Source organism: Rana temporaria, chromosome 7, assembly GCF_905171775.1.
Source record: "Rana temporaria chromosome 7, aRanTem1.1, whole genome shotgun sequence".
In the NCBI taxonomy this organism is placed as follows: Eukaryota; Metazoa; Chordata; class Amphibia; order Anura; family Ranidae; genus Rana; species Rana temporaria.
This window is the reverse complement of record NC_053495.1, coordinates 30,546,341-30,570,958: the sequence shown is the minus strand read 5'-3', so window position 1 is coordinate 30,570,958 and position 24,618 is coordinate 30,546,341. Positions and strand designations below refer to the sequence as shown.

General features: G+C 42.9%; 1 protein-coding gene across 1 annotated transcript in view; it reads left to right on the top strand.

Annotated features, from left to right (window-relative positions):
* LOC120945194 (cadherin-related family member 3-like) overlaps positions 1–24,618 on the top strand; it is an 84,755-nt gene that overhangs the window by 53,168 nt on the left and 6,969 nt on the right. Inside the window, exons 10-17 of the mRNA XM_040359169.1 lie at positions 1,670–1,760; positions 3,133–3,231; positions 4,606–4,835; positions 10,677–10,848; positions 15,035–15,279; positions 18,869–19,062; positions 22,471–22,490; positions 24,037–24,068. Of these exons, the coding sequence (XP_040215103.1) occupies positions 1,670–1,760; positions 3,133–3,231; positions 4,606–4,835; positions 10,677–10,848; positions 15,035–15,279; positions 18,869–19,062; positions 22,471–22,490; positions 24,037–24,068 (1,083 nt within the window). The remainder of the gene's footprint in view (positions 1–1,669; positions 1,761–3,132; positions 3,232–4,605; positions 4,836–10,676; positions 10,849–15,034; positions 15,280–18,868; positions 19,063–22,470; positions 22,491–24,036; positions 24,069–24,618) is intronic.

Below are 24,618 nucleotides of genomic sequence, written 5' to 3'. Positions count from 1 at the left end.
TGTTAATTCTTATTTCTGCTAAATAAAGTGGTTGTAACGCCCCCTATCACCAAAAAAGATTAACACTTAGCTACCAATTTTTATCATTTATATATAACTTTTTTTAAATATAACTATTCTTTTACGGAAATTGCCTGTTGATCCTGCCACTCGCTCTGACTTCCTTCTTCTCATCCATCAAACAGAAAGGGAGGTGATGGAATATCTCCCAAAAAAAGGACACAGCAATGAAAGGCTGACATAGGTTTTTTGAACTTCTCCACTATGCCAAATAAAAAAAAAAGTGGCTGACGGATTATAAAACATGAGCAATGGCCATGAGCAAAGTGCAGTTACCCATAATAGCCAATCAAATTTCCCTTTGGTTTTCCTTTTAGTTATATAACTTAAAGTGGTTATAAAGGTTCCTTTTTTTATTTTTTTCAATTAACAAACATGTCATACTTACCTCCACTGTGCAGCTTGTTTTTCACAGAGTGGCCCCAAACCTCCTCTTCTGGGGTCCCACGGTGGTTCTGACGGCTCCTCCCTGCAATAGATTACCTCCTCTGGGAAGCTCTCTCCTGAAGGGGTTACCTTGCAGGCAGGCTCCCGTCTCATACACTCGGCATCCAAAGCCGCCGAGTGTATGACTCGGCCCCGCCCTTCACGGCTGCGTAATTGGATTTGTTTGACAGCAGCGGGAGCCAATGGCTGCGCTGCTATCAATCTATCCAATGAAGTGCCGAGAAGCCTAGGAGAGAGCGATACAGGATCGCGCCCACAGAAATTCGGGCCCGGATTCAGATAGAGATACGACGGCGTATCTCCTAAAACGCCGTTGTATCTCTGAGTTCCGTCGGTCGGATCTATGCGGCTGATTCATAGAATCAGGTTTCGCATAGATCTTCCTAAGATCCGACAGGTGTAAGTGACTTACACCGTCGGATCTTAGGCTGCAATTCCAGGCCGGCCGCTAAGTGGCGTTCCGTTTTTTACACGCGACGAATATGCAAATGAGTATTTCCGCCGATTCAGAAGCGAACGCCCGCCCGTTGCTTTTTTTTTACGTCGCTTGCGTTCGGCTTTTTCCGGCGTATAGTTACCCCTGCTATGTGAGGGGTATCCTATGTTAAGTATGGCCGTCGTTCCCATGCCGAGTTTTGAATTTGTACGTCGTTTGCGTAAGTCGATTCAGAAAAGAGCTGGACGCAAGTTACGCTCACGCCGAAACCAATTACATCCTAGCGACGTCATTTGGAGCAATGCACGCTGGGAAAATTCGTGGACGGCGCATGCACTGTTCGATCGGCGCGGGGACGCGCCTGATTTAAATTGTAGATGCCCCCTAGCCACGGAATTTGAATTACGCCGGGGGATTTACGATACGCCACCGCAAGTTTTGAGGTAAGTGCTTTCTGAATTAAGCACTTGCCTCAAAAACTTCCGCCGGCGGATCGTAAATCAGTTCTAAAGATCCGCTAACCTATCTGAATCCGGCCCTCGGGCTTTAGGTAAGCAAAACAGGGGGGGCTGGAGGGTCGGACACTGCAAGGCGTTTTTTCACCTTAATGCATAGGATGCATTAAGGTGAAAATACACAAAGGTTTACAACCCCTTTAAAGATGAATTCTGTTGGCTGTTGTGGGTGACTTATTATATACAATACATTTCCTTTATGGTGTTTTAGGTAAATGAAAATTTGGTGTATGATACTGATCCAGTGACAACATATGAGATAATGGTATCAGTTTCAGACTCATCTGATTCAACCCATACAGGTTAGTTTGTCCTTTTTATTTTTACTAGACTCTTTATACACTATGTAAATGTTGATCAAAAAGTTACACGCTCCCCTAACTTTTTAATTCACCTCTGCGGTGTAAAAAATAAACCTAAAGCTGCTACTTAAAAAAAAGTGTGATGTATTTTAAATTAAAAAAATAGTAGCGCTGTGTACATAATATATACAAAAGTGACAGATAGATGATATGCAAATAAATCACCACGCGACAATGAACAAATATTGCATATACAGTAACAAATAATCTAAAATATGTAAACGTTCATCCGATGTAACAAACAGTGGTTTGAAAGAAATCCAGAATCCCAAATTGTTGTGTGTATTCTAGTGATTAAACTCAAACAATCAACACAATCTTCTTCAAATAAATCTTCCATCACACCAGTTGTGATTGTGATACCGCTCCCTTAAAGGGGTTGTAAAGGAAAAAAAATGTTTCCATAATAAGCATCCTTTACCTGCAGACATTCCTCTTTTCACTTCCTCATTGTTCGTTTTTGCTCAGAAGTTGCTCTATTTCTTCTCTATTCTTCACTTCCTGCTTGTCTGATTTTACTGACCACCGTGAAGGGAGGCTTTACTGCGGTGGTCAGTGATGTGCTCGCCCCCTCCTGGGAACTATATCAGTGCGGCAGGACGCTCTCTACGTGTTAGAGACTTCAAGGAGGTGTGAATTACTGGGCGTGCCGCAATGCATACTGGGAAATGTAGTTCTTATATGAACGAGCGCCGCAAACCAGGAAGTGAATGAGAGAACAGAAACTAGAATGCCGGAGGTGATATAGATGAAGGAATTTAATAGGTATTTACTCGTTTTTTAACAGAATCGTTACACTATTCTGTCTGTCTACCTTGCAGACATGAATTTTAGGCAATTTTTTTTTCCTTTAGTGACCCTATTTAGAAAATAAAAAACAAACCTTTACAACCCCTGTAAGGGTATAATTTTTAGTAGGATTCAGAGCTCCATGCTATCTCTTACCAAATACTAAAGCCTTTTTTATGCTGTTTCAAGCAAATAGTAGTGGACAAATAACGCAAACTAAGCACGTCCTGAGCTGCCCCATCTCCTACTTTTTGAGAATTCAAATTGGCTCTGTACAGCAAAGATTATGTAATAAGATGACTAGGCCATCCTAGAGCCTGGAGACGCATATCTTCAGGAATGATGAGCATTTCAGGCCTTCTTCCCTTTGCAATATATGCTGTTCCCTCAAAGAAACTGAAGACTCAGCACAGCTATTTGGCTTCTGTGTGCATATTTGATATGCCTGTCTGGAAATTGATTAAATACATTGTAATCCTAGCCGTCATTGTGATTAATCTGAGATATGGCATTTTTGTTTCAGTAACTGCAACAATTATCGTCTCTGTAACTCCGGTGAACAATTTTGATCCAGAATTCAACCCAACCACATATAACTTCACTGTGCAGGAAACAGCAAAAGGTATCGCCTCATATAGTATATGACAAGGATGTTATAGGTGCAAAGGGTGGACCAACTCAATATGTTGGAAAAGATGTTGATAAGGCATGTGGGAACCAGGATACTACTGAGCACTTGCTACTTACCCTGCACCATAGTTTAAAGTAGCATGTAACCTTCTAAATCCTATTACCTAAAGAGAAATTGTAATGATTTTAACCACTTAACCCCCGGACCATATTGCTGGTCAAAGACCAGAGTACTTTTTGCGATTCGGCACTGCGTCGCTTTAACTGACAATTGCGCGGTCGTGCGACGTGGCTCCCAAACAAAATTGGCGTCCTTTTTTTCCCACAAATAGAGCTTTCTTTTGGTGGTATTTGATCACCTCTGCGGTTTTTAGTTTTTTGCGCTATAAACAAAAATAGAGCGACAATTTTGAAAAAAATGAATATTTTGCTGTAATAAATATCCCCCAAAAATATATAAAAAAATGATTTTTTCCCTCAGTTTAGTATTCTTCTACATATTTTTCATTAAAAAAAATCGCAATAAGCGTTTATTGATTGGTTTGCGCAAAAGTTATAGCGTTTACAAAATAGGGGGTATTTTTATGGCATTTTTATTCATATTTTTTTTTTTACTAGTAATGGCGGCGATCAGCGATTTTTTTCGGTACTGCGACATTATGGCGGTCGTCTGACATTCGGCCAACAAACTTCAAAATCAACAAGTTTTTAAATTTGTCCGATCGTGTGTACGCTCCATCGGACCAACTTTTTCGGGTTTCATCGGACAAAAAGTTTGATCTGCAAACGGACAAACTTTTCGACAACAAAAGTCCGATGGTGCCTAGTCCGACCGTGTGTACAGCAAGCTATCTGACTTTTGTACAAAGTGCAAATACGCATGATCAGAACCAATGTGAAAATCAACCAACAATAGCAGAAGTTAACCAAAGGGTGGCGGTAAAGAGCATAAAAGAGCAGAAAAAACATGTGATATTGGGAAAGTTTTAGAAAAGTTTGCAGAAATGTCCAAGCGTGTGTATGCTATGGGTGTGACTCACTTCGGACAAAAATCCAAGGGAAAGTTTGTCGGATGTCGACAGTGTGTACAAGGCTTTATTCCGACAACAATTGTCCTATGGAGCATACAGACGGTCGGATTATCTGACAAAACACGTCCATCGCACAGATGTTGTCGTAATATCCGATCGTGTGTACGGGCCTTTGGTTGGATGGGCAAGTGGAATGCAAGGGTCTCTCTGAAGCTGAATTTAGGGGACAAACGTTTTCAATTGAATATATTTCTCAATAGCCGCACCAGTGTCTATATTTACGTACCCTTAAGGGAACAGAAATCACTAATCTAATGGTATTCTTTTATTAAAAGAGGACACTGTACTAGGGCAAGTGACTGCTACAGACAGAGATCGACCAGAGTGTATAACCTATAGTATACGAGATGGGAACTCAGACATAATTCATAGATTCTGGATAAACCCCACATCAGGAATCATACAGCTAGTGACCAACCCTGATTATGAGATAAAACCTTCATACACTATGACCATCCAAGCCACAGATTGTGACCCCATCAGCCCTCGCAAAGCCCTGGCACAGGTAAGCAAACATTTTATGTTAGTGCCGTTAAAAATCTGCTAATAATGACTAAAGCAAATATTTTTCATGTTTTTCATGGTCTCATTTCTGCAAGAAAAATGTATAGCAACAGCAAAACATAAATGGAGATCTTCAAATTAAAAACAAACAACTACCCCTGGCTATGCTCACTCACAGGCCTCGTACACACGACCGAGAATCTCGTCAGGGAAAACCCGTTGTTTTCCTTGACGATATTCTTGGCGAGAAACTCTTGCCGCCCGAGTGTATAGACTTTCGTTTCAAAAGAACCGCGGTTCTCTTAAAAGAAAAGAACGCGGTGACGTCATCACGTACGACGAGCATGCGCTCGTCACATTCGATGCCGTCACCGCCATCTTGCTTCACCCTACCTATGCCGTGGAAGCTACCGCGCATGCGTCAAAGTCATTTCGAGCATGCGCGGGTTTCCACGGCGACAGGTAAGTATACACACTCTCGGGTTTCTCGTCAGGAAACAGGCCGACAACAATCTTGACGAGAAAAAAGAGAGCAGGTTCTCTTTTTTTCTCGTCGAGATTCTGGCCAGATTTCCTGACGAGAAACCTGAATGCCTCGTACACACGAACGGGAATTTCGTCAAGAAGCAGTTTTCTTGCTGTTTTTTGCAGAGAAAACCGGTCGTGTGTACGAGGCCTTACTGTTTTTTTCCTAATGGGTTGTAGCAGTACATGCACAGAAGGTTGCAAATCACTTCTAGGCAGCAGAGAGTACATTTTTTTTGTTTAATCACATTTTATTTGATATTTTTAAAGTTACACTTAGGTTCCACTCACCACACATAGATAACATAATCATGTATATATATATCCATTCTGAGATTGGATTATTCCAAGGACATAACTCAAGATCTTACTTTCTATTACATGACCGCTAGATAGAGAGAAAAACAAGGATGCAAAACAGAGAGAGAGAAGCAACTAGGAATAACAAGATCCTAAATACTGCATATACTCGAGTAAAAGCCAAGTTTTTTAGCCCTTTTTTTAAGGCTGAAAATACCCCCCTCGGCTCATACTCAAGTCAGCGTACCTGAAATTCATGACAGGCTGCGGGCGTCCATTGTTTAAAAGTTTCCCAGCAGACACAGTTCCGCCTATCACGGACGTTCTCTCATGCTTGGACAAGAGGACGTCCGTGATTGGCGGAATCCTTGGACTCAATTTCCCAAAAGACACAGTGTTCAGTGTTCCGCCGATCACGGACGTCCTTTCATCCTCGGACAAGAGGACGTCCGTGATTGGCGGAATCCTTGGACTCAATTTCCCAAAAGACACAGTGTTCAGTGTTCCGCCGATCACGGACGTCCTTTCATCCTCGGACAAGAGGACGTCCGTGATTGGCGGAATCCTTGGACTCAATTTCCCAGCAGACACGGTGTTTAGTGTTCCGCCAATCACGGACATCCTCTTGTCCGAGGATGAAAATGCGTCCGTGATTGGCGGAACACTGAACACTGTGTCTGCTGGGAAATTGATTCCAAGGATGAGAGAACATCTGTGATAGGCGGGAACTGTGTCTGCTGGGAAACGCCTATCACAGAAGGGACCAGGAGGAGACCGCGACTTTTAAACAATGAGTGGATGCCCGCAGCCTGTCAAGAAAATTTTAGGTACACTGACTCAGGCACAGTGAGGTTACAATGGGCACAGTGAGGTTGCAATGGGCACAGTGATGTTGCAATGGGCATTGTTGACCCTCTTTTCCACTTACAGTAGCTGCTGCATTACCCACCCTAGGCTTATACTCGAGTCAATGAGTTTCCCCATTTTTTTTGGTAAAATTAGGTACCTCGGCTTATACTCGGGTCGGCTTATACTCAAGTATATAGGGTAATTAGAAATTTTTACCCAATCTTCTATAGTAGTTTCTTAGTGCTGTCAAGTGTTCCTGATACACATCTGCCCAAACACAAAACACAGAAAAAGAGGAAAACAAGTAGAAAAAAGAGAAAAAGAGAGAAAACAAAAAACAAAAAAACAACTACAAACATATACAAACCTAGACAAACCTACAAATTCCTCTTGAAAGCCCGCTCCCGACCCTCTACCGCACCGTGCCTCGCCTACCAAGCCCAATCAGATCCAAATCATGCTCATTTTCACAAATATAATCTCAAGATGTCTGAGTTTAAAAACTCGATCCAAGATGACCACACTTCCATAAACGTATTGATTACTTGCCGTTATTTCCTCCATTCTTTTTATTTGGTTAATTTCAGCTACCCACTCTTGAATCGTGGAGGCAACTCTTGTATTCCAATGTCTAGGTATAATTATTTGTGTGGCAGAAAATAATGGATATATGAACAGTAAGGCTATTTCTGGAGATTTATGATAGGATACACCAGTGACATGGGAGCAGATTTGGAATACAGACTCCCAATATTCTTGGACTCTGTCCAGTCCTCCAATTACTTTTTATAGAAACAGTGCTTTCTATGAAAGATCTTTTATCTGTCGAAATAATACATTTGGGGAGCATGATCTAATCATGTCTTTAACCACTAGGTGCCCACGCTATAGTCGAATGACGGCTACAGCACGGACCCCAATTGCCGGGAGGACGTCAATAGATGTCCTCCCCTTTGTGCGCGCCCCCTGCAGGGCGCGCGTGGTGCTCAGAGTCACTGAGACACGGGTGATCATGGATCCGAGTAAGGGGCTGGTTCCGGCCCCTTAGCACGTGACCAGCTGTCAGCCAATGACAGCTGATCATGTGATCAAAACAAAGCTAAGTAATCGTTTTTTTTCTCCTCGCGCTGACAGCGTCAGGAGAAAAAAAAGCCGATCACCGGCTTCTGAGTGAGAGACCTCGGTCCAGAGTGGAAGAGTCAATTCTGCCTCATCAGTGGACACAATTACCGCCCGCCAGTGCCCCCTGTCAATGACAATCAGTACCACCTATCAATGCCCATCATTGCCACCTAGCAATGCCCACCATTGGTGCCAGTCAGTGCCTCATCAGTGCCACCTAGCAGTGCTGCCTATCAATGTCACCTACCAGTGCTGATCAGTGCCCATCATTGCCACCTATCAGTGCTCATCACTGCCACCTATCAATGCCACCTATTAGTGCCAATTCTCAGTGCCCACCAGTGCCACCTATCAATGCCCTTCAGTGCCACCCATCAGTGCCACCTCTCAGTTTCACCTCTCAGTGCCCACAAATGCCACTTATCAGTGCCCACCAGTGCCGCCTATCAGTGCCCACCAGTGCCACCTATCGGTGCCCACCAGTGCTGCCTTATCGGTGCCCATCAGTGCAGCCCATCGGTGCCCATCAGTGCAGCCTTATCAGTGTACATCAATGAAGGAGAAAAATTACCCGTTTGCAAATTTTTATAACAAAATATAAAACGGTTTTATATTTGTATTTTCTTTTTTTTTAATTTTTTATTTTTTTTAACAAAAAATAAAAACCTTAGAGGTGATGAAATACCACTAAAAGAAAGCTCTATTTGTGGGGAAAAAATGCCAAAAATTTCATTTGGGTACAGTGTTGTATGACCGCGCAATTGTCATTCAAAGAGTGAGAGCGCTGAAAATTGGTCTGGGCACGAGGGGGGTTTAAGTGCCCAGTAAGCAAGTGGTTAAGAAGTCTAGCAATGTTGCACTTCTGTAGCCTGAGGTTACCAACCAGCCATTAAAAAATAATGTGATACCCTGGCATTCCTGACAGTCCTTTCCCTCAATCAAAAATGTACTCTCAAAATATAGAAAGTTTATAAAATAGGAAACAAATTGCCTTTTTTATATTACTCCTGAAATGAATTCCACGATCATTTGTTTCCCACGTATATCACAAGTCAAACAAAGTCCGAGAAGGTATTATTTAATGAAAAGATTTATAGTTACGCAGTGCAGCCTTATTACATAACATGACAACACCAACATCCATTATCGCTTGTTGCGTTCGCTGTTCATGTGGTAATTTCCTGCAGTTGCTGGGCAATGTCTTCAGTTTGCAGCTTGCAGTTCGATTTATAGATCTGCCCTCTTTTGGCAGTAAGTTATCTTTCATGAGTTAGAACTGTGCAGGACAATCGTTCATAAGCATTGATTACCGGGAGGCTCTTTTTGCACAACTTGGTATAATAAGCACAAGAAACAATTTATATTCCTGAGTTCATTAAGTGTCAGCGGATTAGAATGTCCATAAGCAGGAGAGCTTTCCAAATTTGTTTTTAAGAACTGCAAGGTACTTGTATAGAGAAGGGGAGCCTTATGCCGCGTACACACGATCGGAAATCCTGACAAGAAAACCGTGGATTTTTTTCCAACTGAATTTTGGCTCAAACTTGTCTTGCATACACACCGTCACACAAAATTCCCACCGTTAAGAAAGCGGTGACGTACAACACTAGAAAAATTAAGTTCAATGCTTCAGCGCATGCGTCGACTTGGTTCCAAGCATGAGTGTTTTTTTGTGCGTCGAAATTGCATACAGACGATCGGAATTTCCAACAAGAACTTTTCTTGTGGAAATTTTCAGTGAAATTCAAGGCTCTGAGCACTGCGATTAGCTGCATTTGTACATTGCGATTACGTGCGGTTACATGCGGCCGCGTTTAGCTGCGGTAGTCATTTCCATAGCAACCCTTTTTTTTTTTTTTGATTATGATGTGCTTCCTGTTCTTTTTTTTTTTTTTTTATAAGCTGCTATCCGCAGTTGACACAAAAGACTGAGATTACCTGCGGTTAAGTGCATATAGCTGCGCTAAATCGCATCTGGACGCATTCAATTAAATTTTTTCTATTCGCACCAACCGCATGCGACAAAATCGCAGCTAAACGTTGTGTGTGAATGGGGCCATAGGAAAGCATTGTGGGCCAGATTCACAAAAGAGATACGACGGCGTATCTCCTGATACGCCGTCGTATCTCTGAGATACGATTGTCGTATCTATGTGCCTGATTCATAGAATCAGTTATGCATAGATAGCCCTAAGATCCGACAGGTGTAAGTGACTTACACCGTCGGATCTTAGGCTGCAATTCTAGGCCGGCGGCTAGGTGGCGATTCCATTGCGGTCGGCGTAGAATATGCAAATGACTAGTTACGCCGATTCACGAACGTCCGCTTTGCCCGTCGCTCTAAATTTACTTCAATTCCGTAGAGATACGTCGCATAAAACTAAGCATGCCCTCTAGGTGGTCTAACCAATGTTAAGTATGGCCGTCGTTCCCGCGTCACATTTTTTAATTTCACGTCGTTTGCGTAAGTCGTCCGTGAATGGCGCTGGACGCCATTTACGTTATTGCGACGTCATTTAGCGCAATGCACGTCGGGAAATTTTAGGGACGGAGCATGCGCAGTACGTTCGGTGCGGGAACGCGCCTAATTTAAATGGTCCCCGCCCCATTTCAATTAGGCGGGCTTGCGCCGGGCGGATTTACGATACGCCGCCGCAAGTTTACAGGTAAGTGCTTTGTGAATCAGGCACTTACGCTGTAAACTTGCGGCGGTGTAACGTAAATGGAATACGTTACGCCGCCGCAGCGTAGTCCATTTCTACGTGAATCTGGCCCTGTGTGCTTTTAGCTGCGGTAGAAAACTAGAAAATCCGCAGCTAAAAGCACCATTCTATCCGTCCGTGTGAAAGGGGCCTTAGGTGTCAGATTTTGAACTGAAACTTTTTTTTTTTTTTTTTGCTTTATGATAAAAAAAAGAGAATGAGACTTGTCAATTTATTTAATTTATAGACATGTCAGAGTAGGGCTTATATATTTACTGCTATTTCTCTTGCTGTTATTTTCTGAATACTAACATATGATATGCTGTCTCTATGGGTTCTTCTAGGTCACAGTTAATATAATAGAAGAGAATGACGAGGCCCCAGTGTGTAAGCCATCTAGATACACGGCTGTCATTTATGATAATATCACTGCCGGGATCAACATCAACAACTTCAGACTAAACTGCAAGGACAGAGACTCAGATGATACGGCCATGCGGTTTGAGATTTTCTCAGGTGCATATACTGTGTGTAAATGTGTATATGTGTGTGTACAGGGCCAGATTCACAAAGAGATACGACGGTGTATCTACAGATACACCATCGTATCTCTGACTTACACTGGTCCTATCTATGCGCCTGATTCATAGAATCAGATACGCATAGATAGGACTAAGATCTGACAGTGTTACACTGTGTTACACTGTCGGATCTTTTTTTCAATTTAAAAATGGCGCCGGGGGCGTTCCCGCTGATTTACGATAAATAATATGTAAATCAGCGAGATACGCAAATTCACAAACGTACGCGGACCCGTCGCAGTGTTCTTACGTCGTTTCCGTAGCGGTTTTCCGTCGTATACTTACCCCTTCTTTTATCAGGCGCAGCCAATGTTAAGTATAGCCGGCGTTCCCGCGTCGAATTTGAATTTTCCTACGTCGTTTGCGTACGCCGATTCACGAACACGCGCGTCGCAAGTCCCGCTCACGTCGCAACCACTGACGTCCTAGTGACGTCAGTGGGAGCAATGCACGCTGGGAAAATTCCCGGACGATGCATGCGCATTTAAATCGGCGCGGGAACGCGCCTGATTTAAATAGTACACTCCCCTAGCCGCGGAATTTGAATTCCGCCGGGGGATTTAGGATCCGCCGTCGCAAGTTTGGAGGTAAGTTGTTTGTGAATTAGCCACTTGCCTCCTAAACTTGCGGGAGCGGATCTTAATTCACGTAGATCGAGCGGATCTATAGATCCGCTGCGCTACGTGAATCTGGCCCACAGTATATATATATATATATATATATATACACAGGGCTAGATTCAGGTAGGGGGACGTAGGTTTACGCGGGCGTAGCGTATCCTATTTAAGCTACGCCTCCGCAACTTAGACGGGCAAGTGCAGTATTCACAAAGCACTTGCTCCGTAAGTTGCGGCGGCGTAGCGTAAATCTGCCGGCGTAAGCGCGCCGAATTCAAATTGTCAGGAGGTGGGCGTGTTTTATGTAAATAAAACATGACCCCACGTAAATGACGTTTCTCACGAACGGCGCATGCGCCGGCCGTGAATGTATCCCAGTGCGCATGCTCCTAATCACGTCGCAAATAGTCAATGCTTTCGACGTGAACGTAATTTACGCAAAGCCCTATTCGCGAACGACTTACGCAAACGACGTAAAATTTTCTAAATTCGACGCGGGAACGACGTCCATACTTAACATTGGCTATGCCTCATATAGCAGGAGTAACGTTACGCCGGAAAAAGCCTTACGCAAACGACGTAAAAAAAATCCGCCGGGCGCACGTACGTTTCTGAATCGGCGTATCCAGGTAATTTGCATATTCTACGCTGAAATCGACGGCAGCGCCACCTAGCGGCCAGCGTAAATATGCACCGTAAGATACGACGGCGTAAGAGACTTACGCCAGTCGGATATTAGCCTAATTTCGGCGTATCTTGCTTTCTGAATACAGAAAGAAGATACGCCGGCGCAGCTTTGAATTTACGCGGCGTATCTATAGAATCTAGCCCACAGTGTATATATACAGTGGAACCAAGGATTGTGAGTAACGCGGTTAATTGTTTCGCAATACAAGCACTGTATTTTAAAAAATCCTGACTCGGTTTGCGAGTGTTGTCTCGCAACACGAGCAGGATTCAAGCCACAGCGCTGTGCAGTACCACGTTTGGCCTGAGGTGGGGTGCGCCAGAGCCGAGCGGAGACGATCGGAGCCGTTCGGAAATGCTTGGAAAACTCAGGCCTTTCCGAGTGTTTACGAGGCTCTGCGGTGCCCCACCTCTGGCCACAATTGCTATATTGCATGCCATTGAAGTCAATGTGGAACTAATTATTTTAGTTTCCGTTGACTTCTATGGGGAAACTTGCTTTGATATGCGAGTACTTTGGATTACGAGCGTTCTCCTGGAACAGATTATGCTCGTAATCCGAGGTTCCACTGTATATATATATATATATATATATATATATATATATATAGGCCCAGATTCTCAAAGGGCTTACGACGGCGCAACGCCATGTACGCCGTCGTAAGTCCTAATCTGGGCCGTCGTATCTATGCGACTGATTCTTAGAATCAGTTACGCATAGATATCCATTAGATCTGACAGGCGTAAGGCTCTTACGCTGTCGGATCTTAAATGCAATTTTATTTTTTGCCGCTAGGTGTCGCCTCCGTCGTTTTCCCCGTCGAGTATGCAAATTAGCTAGATACGCGAATTCCCGAACATACGCGTGGTCGACGCAGTGAAGTTACGACGTTTACGTTAGGTTTGCACGGCCAATGTTAAGTATGGCCGTCGTTCCCGCGTTGAAATTTATAAAATTGCGTTGTTTGCGTAAGTCGTCCGTGAATGGGGCTGGACGCCATTTACGTTCACGTCGAAACCAATGACGTCCTTGCGACGTCATTTGGAGCAATGCACCCTGGGATATTTTCCGGACGGCGCATGCGCAGTACGTTCTGCGCGGGAACGCACTTAATTTAAATGCTCCACGCCCCCTACCCGGCTAATTTGAATTAGGCGGGCTTGCGCCGGGTGATTTAGGCTACACCGCCGCAACTTCACAGGCAAGTTCTTTGTGAATAAAGCACTTGCCTGTAAAACTTGCGGCGGCGTAACTTAAATCAGATACGTTACGCCCGCACAGTTTTACGCCCATCTACGAGAATCTGGGCCAATGACTTTAGGGATGACATGCAAATTCAAAGTGTTTTCGATGCATCACATTCGTTATGAACTTGCACAAGTCTCAAGGCTTGGGCACCGCAATGTATGCAATGTATGCACTTTAACAATAAATAAAAAATCCTACTTGGGCCCATATCTTCACATTGCCATCTTTTCAAAGACATGTTATCTACCCCTAGAGTTATATATATATATATATATATATATATATATATATATATATATATATATATATATATATATATATATATATACATACTGTATATATAGCGGAGCTTGTTGGGTGGAGCTCCGCTTTAAGCACTAGGCGACCCTATACTGCGCATGCGCCAAGCGATCTGCGCTTTGTGAATGGCTCGGTAGCGGAGGAAAGGAGAAGGGGCCGAACTTCCGGGGGACCTTGCTGCATCGGGGTCTCCCAGAAGTGGGGACGGGTACCTGTCAAAACAGGAACCCGCACGCCACTGAAAGGTGCCAAGTGTGGCAGCGGAGGGGGGAGGAAGCAAACAAGCAGAGCTTTAAGCACTATGGGCAAGATTTGCGTAGAAGTGCGGCGGCGTAACGTATCGTAGATACGTTACACCGCCGCAATTTTTCATCGCAAGTGCCTGATTCACCAAGCACTTGCAATGAAAACCTACGCCGGCGGCCTCCGGCGCAAGGCGGGCCAATTCAAATGGGCTTGTGCCATTTAAATTAGGCGCGCTCCCGTGCCGGACCTACCGCGCATGCTCCGTTTCCGAACTTCTGCCGTGCTTTGCGCGAAGTGACGTCATTTTTTCGAACGGCGACGCGTAGCGTAATTCCGTATTCCCGGATGGCTTACGCAAACAACGTTGTTTTTTAAATTTCGACGCGGGAACGACGGCCATACTTTATACAGCAATACGATTGCTGTGTAAAGTTAAGGCACCAAAATAAAGACTAACTTTGTGACGGGAAACTAGACTAGCGGCGACGTAGCGAACGCGAAAAACCTTTGTGGATCGCTGTAACTCCTAATTTGCATACCCGACGCTAGTTTACGACGCAAACTCCCCCCAGTGGCGGCCGTGGTATTGCATCTTAAGATCCGACAGTGTAAAACAATTACACCTATCGGATATTATGGCTATCTATGCGACTGATTCTATGAATCAGTCGCATAGATAGAAACAGAGATACGACGGAGTATCAGGAGATACGCCGTCGTATCTGCTCTGTGAATCTGGCCCTAGGTGCATTTAGCACTTGAATGTTCATGCATTCCAATGGCCAATAAGTTAAAATTCTGGCCAATGAAATGAATGACTGCCGAAGCACCTGATCCACCTAAACGTGCCTAAAATCATATCAAGCATAGACATCTGGGAAAGGAAAAAAAACATCCTGTGTGCATGAGGCCTGTAGTTGTGTCATCTACACTCACATAGGCCGGTCAGCATCGAAATCAAAACTGTCTGACTAGTTCTACATTCACATTGTCATATTGATTCTTTTTTTTTTTCTTCTTAGGGAACATCAATAATCACTTTTCTTTTGATCCCACCCATGGCTCTCACAACCCTAAACTTATAGTGAAATCTCCTTTTGACTTTGACAATGGGGCAGATATGCAGCAGAGATACACCCTGATAGTCCACATAATTGATGACAATGTTAAGTATGGTAATGCCCAGCATCCGAGAACTGGAACAGCAATGATCGATGTAAGAGTGGTCCGAACTAACACACCCGCTCCACCTACAACTGACTACTATGTAAGTATGACAGAAGAATCTGGGTTACAGGTATAGAAAAAGTGTAATTTCACCTGTATAGAAAAAAATGTAAAAGTTAACGTACCCTGTACACTCTCCCCACCCCCCTGGTACTTGCCTCCATGGATGCTAAGCAGTCAGTTCTTCTCCTTCTTGTCTCTGCAGTGCTTCTGGGGTAGGGTGACCAGACATCCCGGTTTCAGGGGACAGTCCCCAGATTGAGGACACTGTCCCCGGACCAAGTGTGTCCCCAGATTGGATTTGAACAGGGGCTGAGGCAATTTCAAAGACAGTCAGTGCAGAATAAAATAAAAAATACTGAATTACACCCCCCCCCCCACTCCGCTGCTCCTACTAGATTAGGGGGGTGTATTTTTTCCATTTTCTGTACCCCTTTCTGATGATCATGTGCTGGTCTGAGTGGAGGGAATATTTCTTCAGTTTCGGGTGCCCATTTAGCTCCCCTCGCATGTTCTTCTGCCTTGGCTCAAGTCCCAGCCAGCCGCCTGTTTTATCTCCTTGCCTTCACTGGTGGAGTGATCTTCCTCCGCTCCCCACCCAGTAGTAGCCAGGGGCCCGGAGAGTGAGACTTGACAGGCTGTCAGGTGGGTGGAGGCGGTGACGGGCTGATTGCCGCCATTACTAGTAAAAAAAAACTAAAATATGTCCCTGGATTTCATTTTAAAAATCTGGTCACCTTATTCTGGGGCAGATCAGAGTGATGCTCTGTGATGGGCGTTCACCAATCAGCATCAATCTAAGCCATCCTAGAAGCGCTATACAGACAAGAAGGAGAAGAGTAAGGATTTCAAACCCCCGGACTGATGGACTGGCTGTGTGGGCATAGACAGCTCAGCATCCACGGAGGTAAGCACAGTGGGGAATGGGGGAGGGGGAGGTATGGGCAGGGTGTACAGTGTTAGTTTATCTTTTCATTTTTCCTGTAAAGGTGAACTAACACTTTAAGTATGGCAGGGAATGCTATGTCCATAGCTGGAAATCAGAGCCTTGTCTCATATTGCATTCTGTAATTAAAAAAAAGATACAATGGCGCATTTAATGTCAGACACAAAGGTTGGGCCTACCTTTCCAAAGCACTTTAAAGCTAACTTTTTATGATAATTAGTTTTTATAAGTAAGACTACTGGTAAAAGCTGAATTCCAAGTGTATGTACAGTAAATAAATAACTGTGTATTTATTAAAACATCATTAAAACCCCATTCTGGGCTCAGATCTTGCCCCCACCCTACCTTGGAGCACCCCACACCCTAAAATAATCATTATTCATACTTTTTTTCATATAGTCTGTTTTATTGTTTTTAAATAAATAATGCAAAAATTCCAATACAGATACCAGGTTGTCACAATTTTCTTTACATAATGTATTGATCTTTGGGAAGGTAAGTATTAAGTGATACAGTTAAGAACCATATATATTCATTCCTTCTTCCTTGCTTTACACCCATATATCACCATTTTAATTGGTATAGTCATGCTGGTAAGAAGCCATGATGGTACTGAAACGATTAGGAAATGAGTATGAAAGGGGAAATATAAAATTAAAGGGTCAAAGGAGAAACGGTAGGCTGGAAAAGAAGGAAAAAAATTAAAAAAGGGAAAGGAAGAGAACTCATTTTGGCACTTTTTTAAATTGAAAATTCAATGTCTACTCCTTAGTGCCTTAGGTGGGTTGTGGTCTGGGACAAAGCTTCACTTTAATACTTTTGGTGCCGACAGCGAGCTTATATATTTAAAAAGAACCATTTAGGAATGGGCATATATACTGTGTGCATACCTCCCAACATTTTGCAAACGAAACAAGGGCCACCCATTAGCAAAAGTATGTAGGCATAGGACACTCCCCCTGTGCACCCCCCCCCCCCCCCATCCTTTATTGTTATTTTATCATTTATCCTTTAAAGGAGAATTATACAATACAAAATGATTAGTTAAACCCACAAGTGCTTTTTTACCAATTTGCCTTTTATATTGGCTTTTGAAATTCACCAATGCAGAATTTTAGAAATTGGATGAAATGTTTAGCACTGGGAAACACTTTTTGCGAGATAAATAGTGCATTTTATATACGACTATATAGATCAGACTCAAATGAGGAGGAAAGAGGAACAGAGGGACTTTGTTCTAAATCAGGGACAGTCTCACGAAATTATGGACAGTTGGGAGCTATGTGTGTGTGTGACATTAAACAATTCATACCAGAAATGTCAGAGTGTAAGTTACCTATGGAGGCTGACCTGTCTCCTGCCTGAGCTCAATTCTGATAACTGACACTGCCTGGGCGAATGGAAGAGGTTGCATCTGTGAATTAACAAACCTTTCGGGCCCATTCAGATCTATTCATTGTGGTAATAGGTGGCGTCTAGGGGTGCTATTCTTTCTGAATGCTACTCCAATGCACTAGATCAGGGATATGCAATTAGCGGACCTCCAGCTGTTGGAGAACTACAAGTCCCATGAGGCATAGCAAGACTCTGACAGCCACAAGTATGACACCGAGGAGCAGAGGCATGATGGGACTTGTAGTTTTTCAACAGCTGGAGGTCCACTAATTGCATATCCCTGCACTAGATCGACTCACCTCCAACAGCCGTATCAGAAAAAAAGTCACAGGTCTGATTTTTAAAAAATAAAATAAAAAATAGGACCTTTGTGTTTATTATCAATCATGAATTAAACATTAGAAATTACAACCTTACAGCCTGATACCTAAGAGGTATGCTAGTCCTATGCAACCATATTTAAAGCATATCTATAGCTGATTTTTTTGGTGGGGTTCAGAGTATAGAACGATGTACAGTATATGATGGAAATTAATAAATAACCAACAAATCTTTATATTACATATGCATTTGGCTGCTGTTTTATCCCTTTTTATCCCTTTGCAAGTGCAGGAAAAAAACTGTAAACCCGCCATCAGTCCAATGTACTTCCTGTTATGGCTGACAACACTGTGCCTGTTCTGCACTGAAATTCAAACCATTGTGAAATTCCTTTCTTGGTGGTCTACATAATTCTGCCTATCCCCTTCCCTCTATGTCTCACTTCACATGCATATATTGATTTCTTTCCCAGCAAGATGATGCTGCTGCCTTTACTCACACACTTTGTGTAGGGAAAAAGCTCCCGGGAGATATAGTTCTGGGTGGGGGTATACCTATTTTATTGGGACCTAGCTACCAGCAGCTGCTCCTGCAGGGTGATATAATAGGTGGTAATAAAAAGATACTTCTTGCAAAATAACAGAAAAAAAAAATAATGTTGGGAAAGGAGCGAGAGAGAGAGAGAGAGAGAGAGAGAGGGAGATTTTGGGATCATTTTGGGTAGTGTCTGGGCATACCCTTTACATTTTATTTTTATGTCTGGATTTTGTACTATTCTTATTCTGTCGGTTCTCTGTAACCTCCTTCCACCTAATACCCTCCTCCATATACTGCATGTGACACTCATGGTGTGTTATGCAATGATCATAGAAGCAGCATGCTTGTCTTTAGCTTTTCACTGTTTAAAACCTAACGTTTGGCTAGTTGCTGCATATAACTGTACCACTATTTTGTGCATCTTTAACAGAAGAGAAAAGGACTTACTATAGTAAACAAGGATGTCAATACGTATAACCCCTCCGCCTGGTATGTACCATTCCTGCTGACTCTCATGGCCTTGCTCCTGGCTGCTCTGTTTGCCTGGGCTTGCCATCTGATATGGAAATACACCAACTTGAAAGCACTGTGCCAAAATGTGAGGAACAAGGTGACTAATAAAAGGTGAGTGCTGTGTATATGAAACCAAGACATCCAGTGCCTTTTATGACTTCCTGCTACTGTTTATCACTATATTTGAATTTCTTTGTAAATTCTATAGCAAAAACAATGCACAGTAGTTTACCCTTATTACTATTTGGTAATAATTATTGCAATCCATAATCTTTCTTTCTGCTTTCAACTGATCAAAGGTAAAATTTGATTAGGTGACATGGAATACTGAGCATACTATAATTTGCTAATCCTTAGGTATGCCTGTTTACTTTTCCTGTTAGTTTTACCATTCAGGTGTCCATAATATTTTCATTGCAAGAAATGCAGGAATTGGTATTTTGATATAATTAATCCCCTTAGCGGTATCCCGAGCATGACTCAGGGTGGTTTTTCCATGCTAGGATCGGTATCCCCGAGTCACGCTCAGGGTAGATGTGCAGAGTGGCGCGGTTTACCTTTCGCAGCATCCACAGACAAAGTTACTTACCTTGTCCCTGAATCCTGCGATGCATCCCCGCTGTGTGAGCGAGCGGGGATGCACAGTGCTCGATTTACAGTGTCCCCGTGTGCCGCCGATCTCCGTTCCCTGCGATGTTACGACGCACTGGGGCGGAGAACGGCGCCAAATTCAAAAAAGTAAACAAACACATTACATACAGTATACTGTAATCTTATAGATTACAGTACTGTATGTAAAAAATACACACCCCCCCTTGTCCCTAGTGGTCTGCCCAGTGTCCTACATGTACTTTTATATAATAAAAACAGTTCTTTCTGCCTGCAAACTGTACATTGTCCATAGCAACCAAAAGTGTCCCTTTATGTCAAAAATGGTTTTAGAGCAGCTAGAAAACAGCGATAATAAATTATAATCACTTGCAGAATTGTGCGATAGCGATTTGTGGGGAAAGTCGTCATAAAAAAATAAAAGTAATGACAGCGACAATTCTGCAACTGAGCAAATTTCAGTGATTTTGATTTGATTACATTATTGAATAATTGTTATTATAATTATATTATTACTTGTTATAATTATTTATAATTATTTATTATATTATAATTTAAAAAAAAATGTTAAAACCAATTCATACCCGGGATGCCTACTATACTCTTGTTTGGTCAGATTTAAATGAGTTATTCCTAGGAATTGCAGACCCACAGTATAAAACGCCAAATTTCCTTGCAAAATAATTGTACCGCTTTTGATACGTAATTCCAGACAGAATCATACTGCCAGGGAGGTTAATTTACTTATTGCTAGTAATAATAATAATATTTTCTGTATGCATAAACTATATTGTATAAGGTTCTGCAAAATGCACTGAACTATTCAAATTAGTCCCTGCCCCTGAGGAGTGTGCAGTCTCATATCTGGAGTTGCTTTTTAATGAGCAGTTGGAAGTAAAGTGGAGTAGAATAGGGGGTTAAAGGCATGTGGATATGGGTGAAAATTAAAATGACATATGACTCCAGATTATAATTTATTTAAATAAGAGTTTGAACCTGCCTGTAATAAAAAGGTATGGCTTTACAAAACAAACTTAAAAGAAAAAAACAATTCAAAGAAATAAAATCACCCCAAAAAGTCCAATTATTTTGATGTATGGTTTCCTTGAAGCCTTTTAATAGGTAGATTCACATACCTTGCCGTAACTTTAAGGCGGCGTAGCTTAAGGCATTTAAGCTACGCCGCCGTAAGTTAGTGAGGCAAGTACATGATTCACAATGTACTTGCCTGCTAAGTTACGGCGGCGTAGCCTAAAGCGGGCGGGAGTAAGGGCGCCTAATTCAAATTTCTCTAAGGGGGCGTGTTTTATGTTAATGGGGCTTGACCTGACGTTTTTGAAGTTTTTTTCAACTGCGCATGCACCGGGCGCCTACATTTCCCAGTGTGCATTGCGGCTAAGTACGCCGCACGGGCCTATTGATTTTGACGTGGACGTAAACAACGTAAATCCCTATTCACGGACGACTTACGCAAACAACGTAAAAATTTCGAATTTCGACGTGGGAACGGTACTTAACATTGGCTACGCCACCTAGTGCCCAGCTTTAACTTTAGGCGGCCTATCTCTCACGTAAACGGCATAAATGTACTGCGGCGGCCGGGCGTACGTTCGTGAATAGGCGTATCTACTGATTTGCATATTCTACGCTGACCGCGGCCAGCAGAAATATTGCAACCTAAGATAGGACGGCGCAAGCCGTCGTATCTTAGATATGTGTAAGTGTATCTATGTTTGAGAATACACTTAAACTTAGGTCGGCGCAGATTCTGAGTTAGGTCGGCGTATCTACTGATACGCCGGCCTAACTCTCTCTGAATCTACCTATATATCTTTTTTTCCTGAACTATTCGTATCAGTCTTTGCCCCTGAGGCACTTACAGTCTCATGTCTGAAGTTACTCCTTAATGAGCATTTGAAAGTTCTACCATTTTCAATGGCTGTGGCACAGCCTTTTTTAAACCAGGGCCCGGTAAATTCTTCCAAAACTTTCCATGCCCCAACAGTAAAAAAATAAAGCTTATACTCTCACAAAAAAAGGTACGGGAATGCAAAACGAGTATTGAAATGTTGAAAGGCTGGCTCGATGTCTTTGTAGGCGAGGATGAGGGTTGTGGAGTGGGTTAGGGAAATCTGCAGCAGACTTGGTGGCCCTGTAAGGGATGACGTTCCTGGAGAGGAGCTGAGGGCACTGAGGGAGGTTGGGAACACTGTGGAGGGCTATAGGCTCTATAGTAGGCCTGGGGGCACTGTGGGATGTTGAGGGCTCTCAGGGGCCTGGGGGCACTGTGGATCACTATGGGAGGGAGGGTGGGTGACACTATGAAAGCTGGGAGGCACTGTGGGAGATTAAGAACTTTGCATCTGCCTGGAGGCCCAAGAGGAGGGAGGCTGTGGCCTGGTGGTTGATCCCCTTCTCTAGAGGACTCCTTAACAACACCATCCCCACCCCGATCACTGCAATAAATGCAGGAATTGGTTGTTTTGTATACAAAGCCTATACCATCATAAGCCAACATGCTTCTTCATACATCACTGATTTTCCTCTGTATGACAGCATGTTTGTGTGTGTTGCTCTGGGTGCCTGTATGTGAATGCGCCAATGTCTTTATTTGATCTGACAATACTGTATATATTTATTTATGCCTTTACTTCTGTGTGTTTATTGACATAGATGATGGTTGTCCTCTAGTACAGTGTTTCTCAACTCCAGTCCTCAAGGCGCACCATCATGTCATGTTTTCAAGATTTCCTTCAGTGAAACTGATCAAATCACCTGTGCAAAATAATGGAAAGTCTGAAAACATGACCTGTTGCGGTGCTTTGAGGAATGGAGTCGGGAAACTCCATTCCTCTGCTACTGCTCTAGTATTTGATAAACAATTAACTATTTTTTGTTTTCTGTTCGTAGAGTCAAGACATACAAACCAGGTATGTAGTAGAATTTGTCTTTGTGGTGGTATGTGGGTTCATCCGATAGCTCTGAGTCTCTAAAGCTGGGTACACACAGATCAAAATTAGGCTAGTTCAACAGACATATTTTAATGTGTGTGTGTGTGTAGCCCTCGCTTGTTGATTGTTCGATCAACTTCTGTCAAACTGACCGACTGGAAAACCTTCTTTGATTAGCATCTTGCAGCCAATTGGCTGCAGAACCGATCAGTGTATTCTGACAGTGAAGAGTACCCGCCGTCATAATACAATGTCCCGGTAGGGGACATTCCTGCATCCACCTCTCTTGTGTGGATACATGAATCTGTTGTTTTTTTTTTTTGTTCACTCCCCTGTTGTGTGAAATGATTATCCATTTGCTCTTCTCTTCTCTATGTATTGGTACTATATGTATATGGTTGCTACACACATATATGACACGGACTGATTATCCCCACCTTCAGTGTGTGCTGGGTGTCCGTGTACCTAGCATGTGCATGCTGCAAATTAATGACTAGGAAAAATTTGAGTGATCTACGAAAATTTGATCTTACCTCCCAAGTACCGATTTTGCCATAGGTTACATTTTGCGAAATCAGAAACTCTCAATTTCACTAATTGAACTACTTATTGTGTGTATTTAGGGCAGTTTTGTTTTTTTCACATTCCTATTTTTGATAGGATCAAAGGGCCAGATCCACAACCAGCGGGCGCAACGTAACTTTTGAGATTTAAGTTACACCGCCGCAAATTACACAAGTTAGTGCCCGATCCACAAAGCACTTACCTGGAAATTTGCAGCGGTGTAACTTAAATCCGTCCGGTGCAAGGCGGGCCAATTCAAATGGGGCGTGTCCCATTTAAATTAGGCGCGCTCCCGCGACGGACGTACTGCGCATGCTCCCGACGCTATTTTCCCGACGTGCTTTGCGCAAAGTTACGTGGGGCCGAGTTTTGTGAATCGCGACGTGTAAAAAAGAGATGCGGCAGGAAAAAAAAAAATGTAAAAAAAAATTTGACAGCGACGCGGGAAAGACGGGTACACTTTTACATGGTGTACTAACTTTACACTTTGTAAAAGTAGCCCTATCTTTGCGACAGCAAACTAACACTTACGGCGACTTAACAAAGGGAAAAAGCTTTGTGGATCTCCGTAAGTGCTAATTTGCATACCCGACGCTGGATTACGACGAGAAATGCCCCCAGCGGCGGCCACGGTACTGCATCCTAAGATCCGACAGTGTAAGTCCATTACACCTGTCGGATCTTAGGACTAGCTATGCGTAACTGATTCTATGAATCAGCCGCATAGTTAAAAACAGGGATACGACGGTGTATCAGCAGATACGCCGTCGTATCCCTTTTGTGGATCTGGCCCATAGTTTTTCCAAAACCCTTTTAATAATGATAAACCTTTCTCTTCATGCCCAGGGTGTCATCATGTTTCTTTGTAGGTGGTGTCTCCTTTTTTTTTTTTTGTTAATTTTATTTATTTTTTATTTTGCTTTTGTAATTGTTATTAACAATTTGTATGTTATGATATTAGGAACAAAAAAGGAGAAAGTTGAAAAAATCACAGTGAGTAATTGCCTCTAATGCTATATGAAGTAGTTCTGCTGATTATGCATAATAAAAATAATATACATAATAATAATGTCCTTATTAATTTGATTATTATCACCATTATTGTTAGTAATGTTATTAGGGTTAAAGGTTTATAAAGCCTAATTATTTTTTTAGTATATATAACAGAAAAAGCGGGGTAATTGCCAATGCCAACTTCCAGGAACAAAACCTCATTCATTCTGTTTTTTTTTTGATCACTGAACTCACACTAGGCACATTGGGGCAGATCCACAGAGATCTGCACCCGTGCAGCGAATCAGAGATACGCTACACCGCCGTACCTTACCTGGATTTAAATCAAATTCTGGAAGAATTTGCGCCGTAAGTTACGGCGGCGTATTGTATCTCTGGCGGCGGAATTCAAATCGGCGATTAGGGGGCGTGTTTCATTTAAATGAAGCGCGTCCCCACACCGAATGAACTGCGCATGCTCCGTTTCAAAATTTCCCGCCGTGCATTGCGCTAAATGACGTCGCAACAACGTCATTTTTTTTAACTTGAA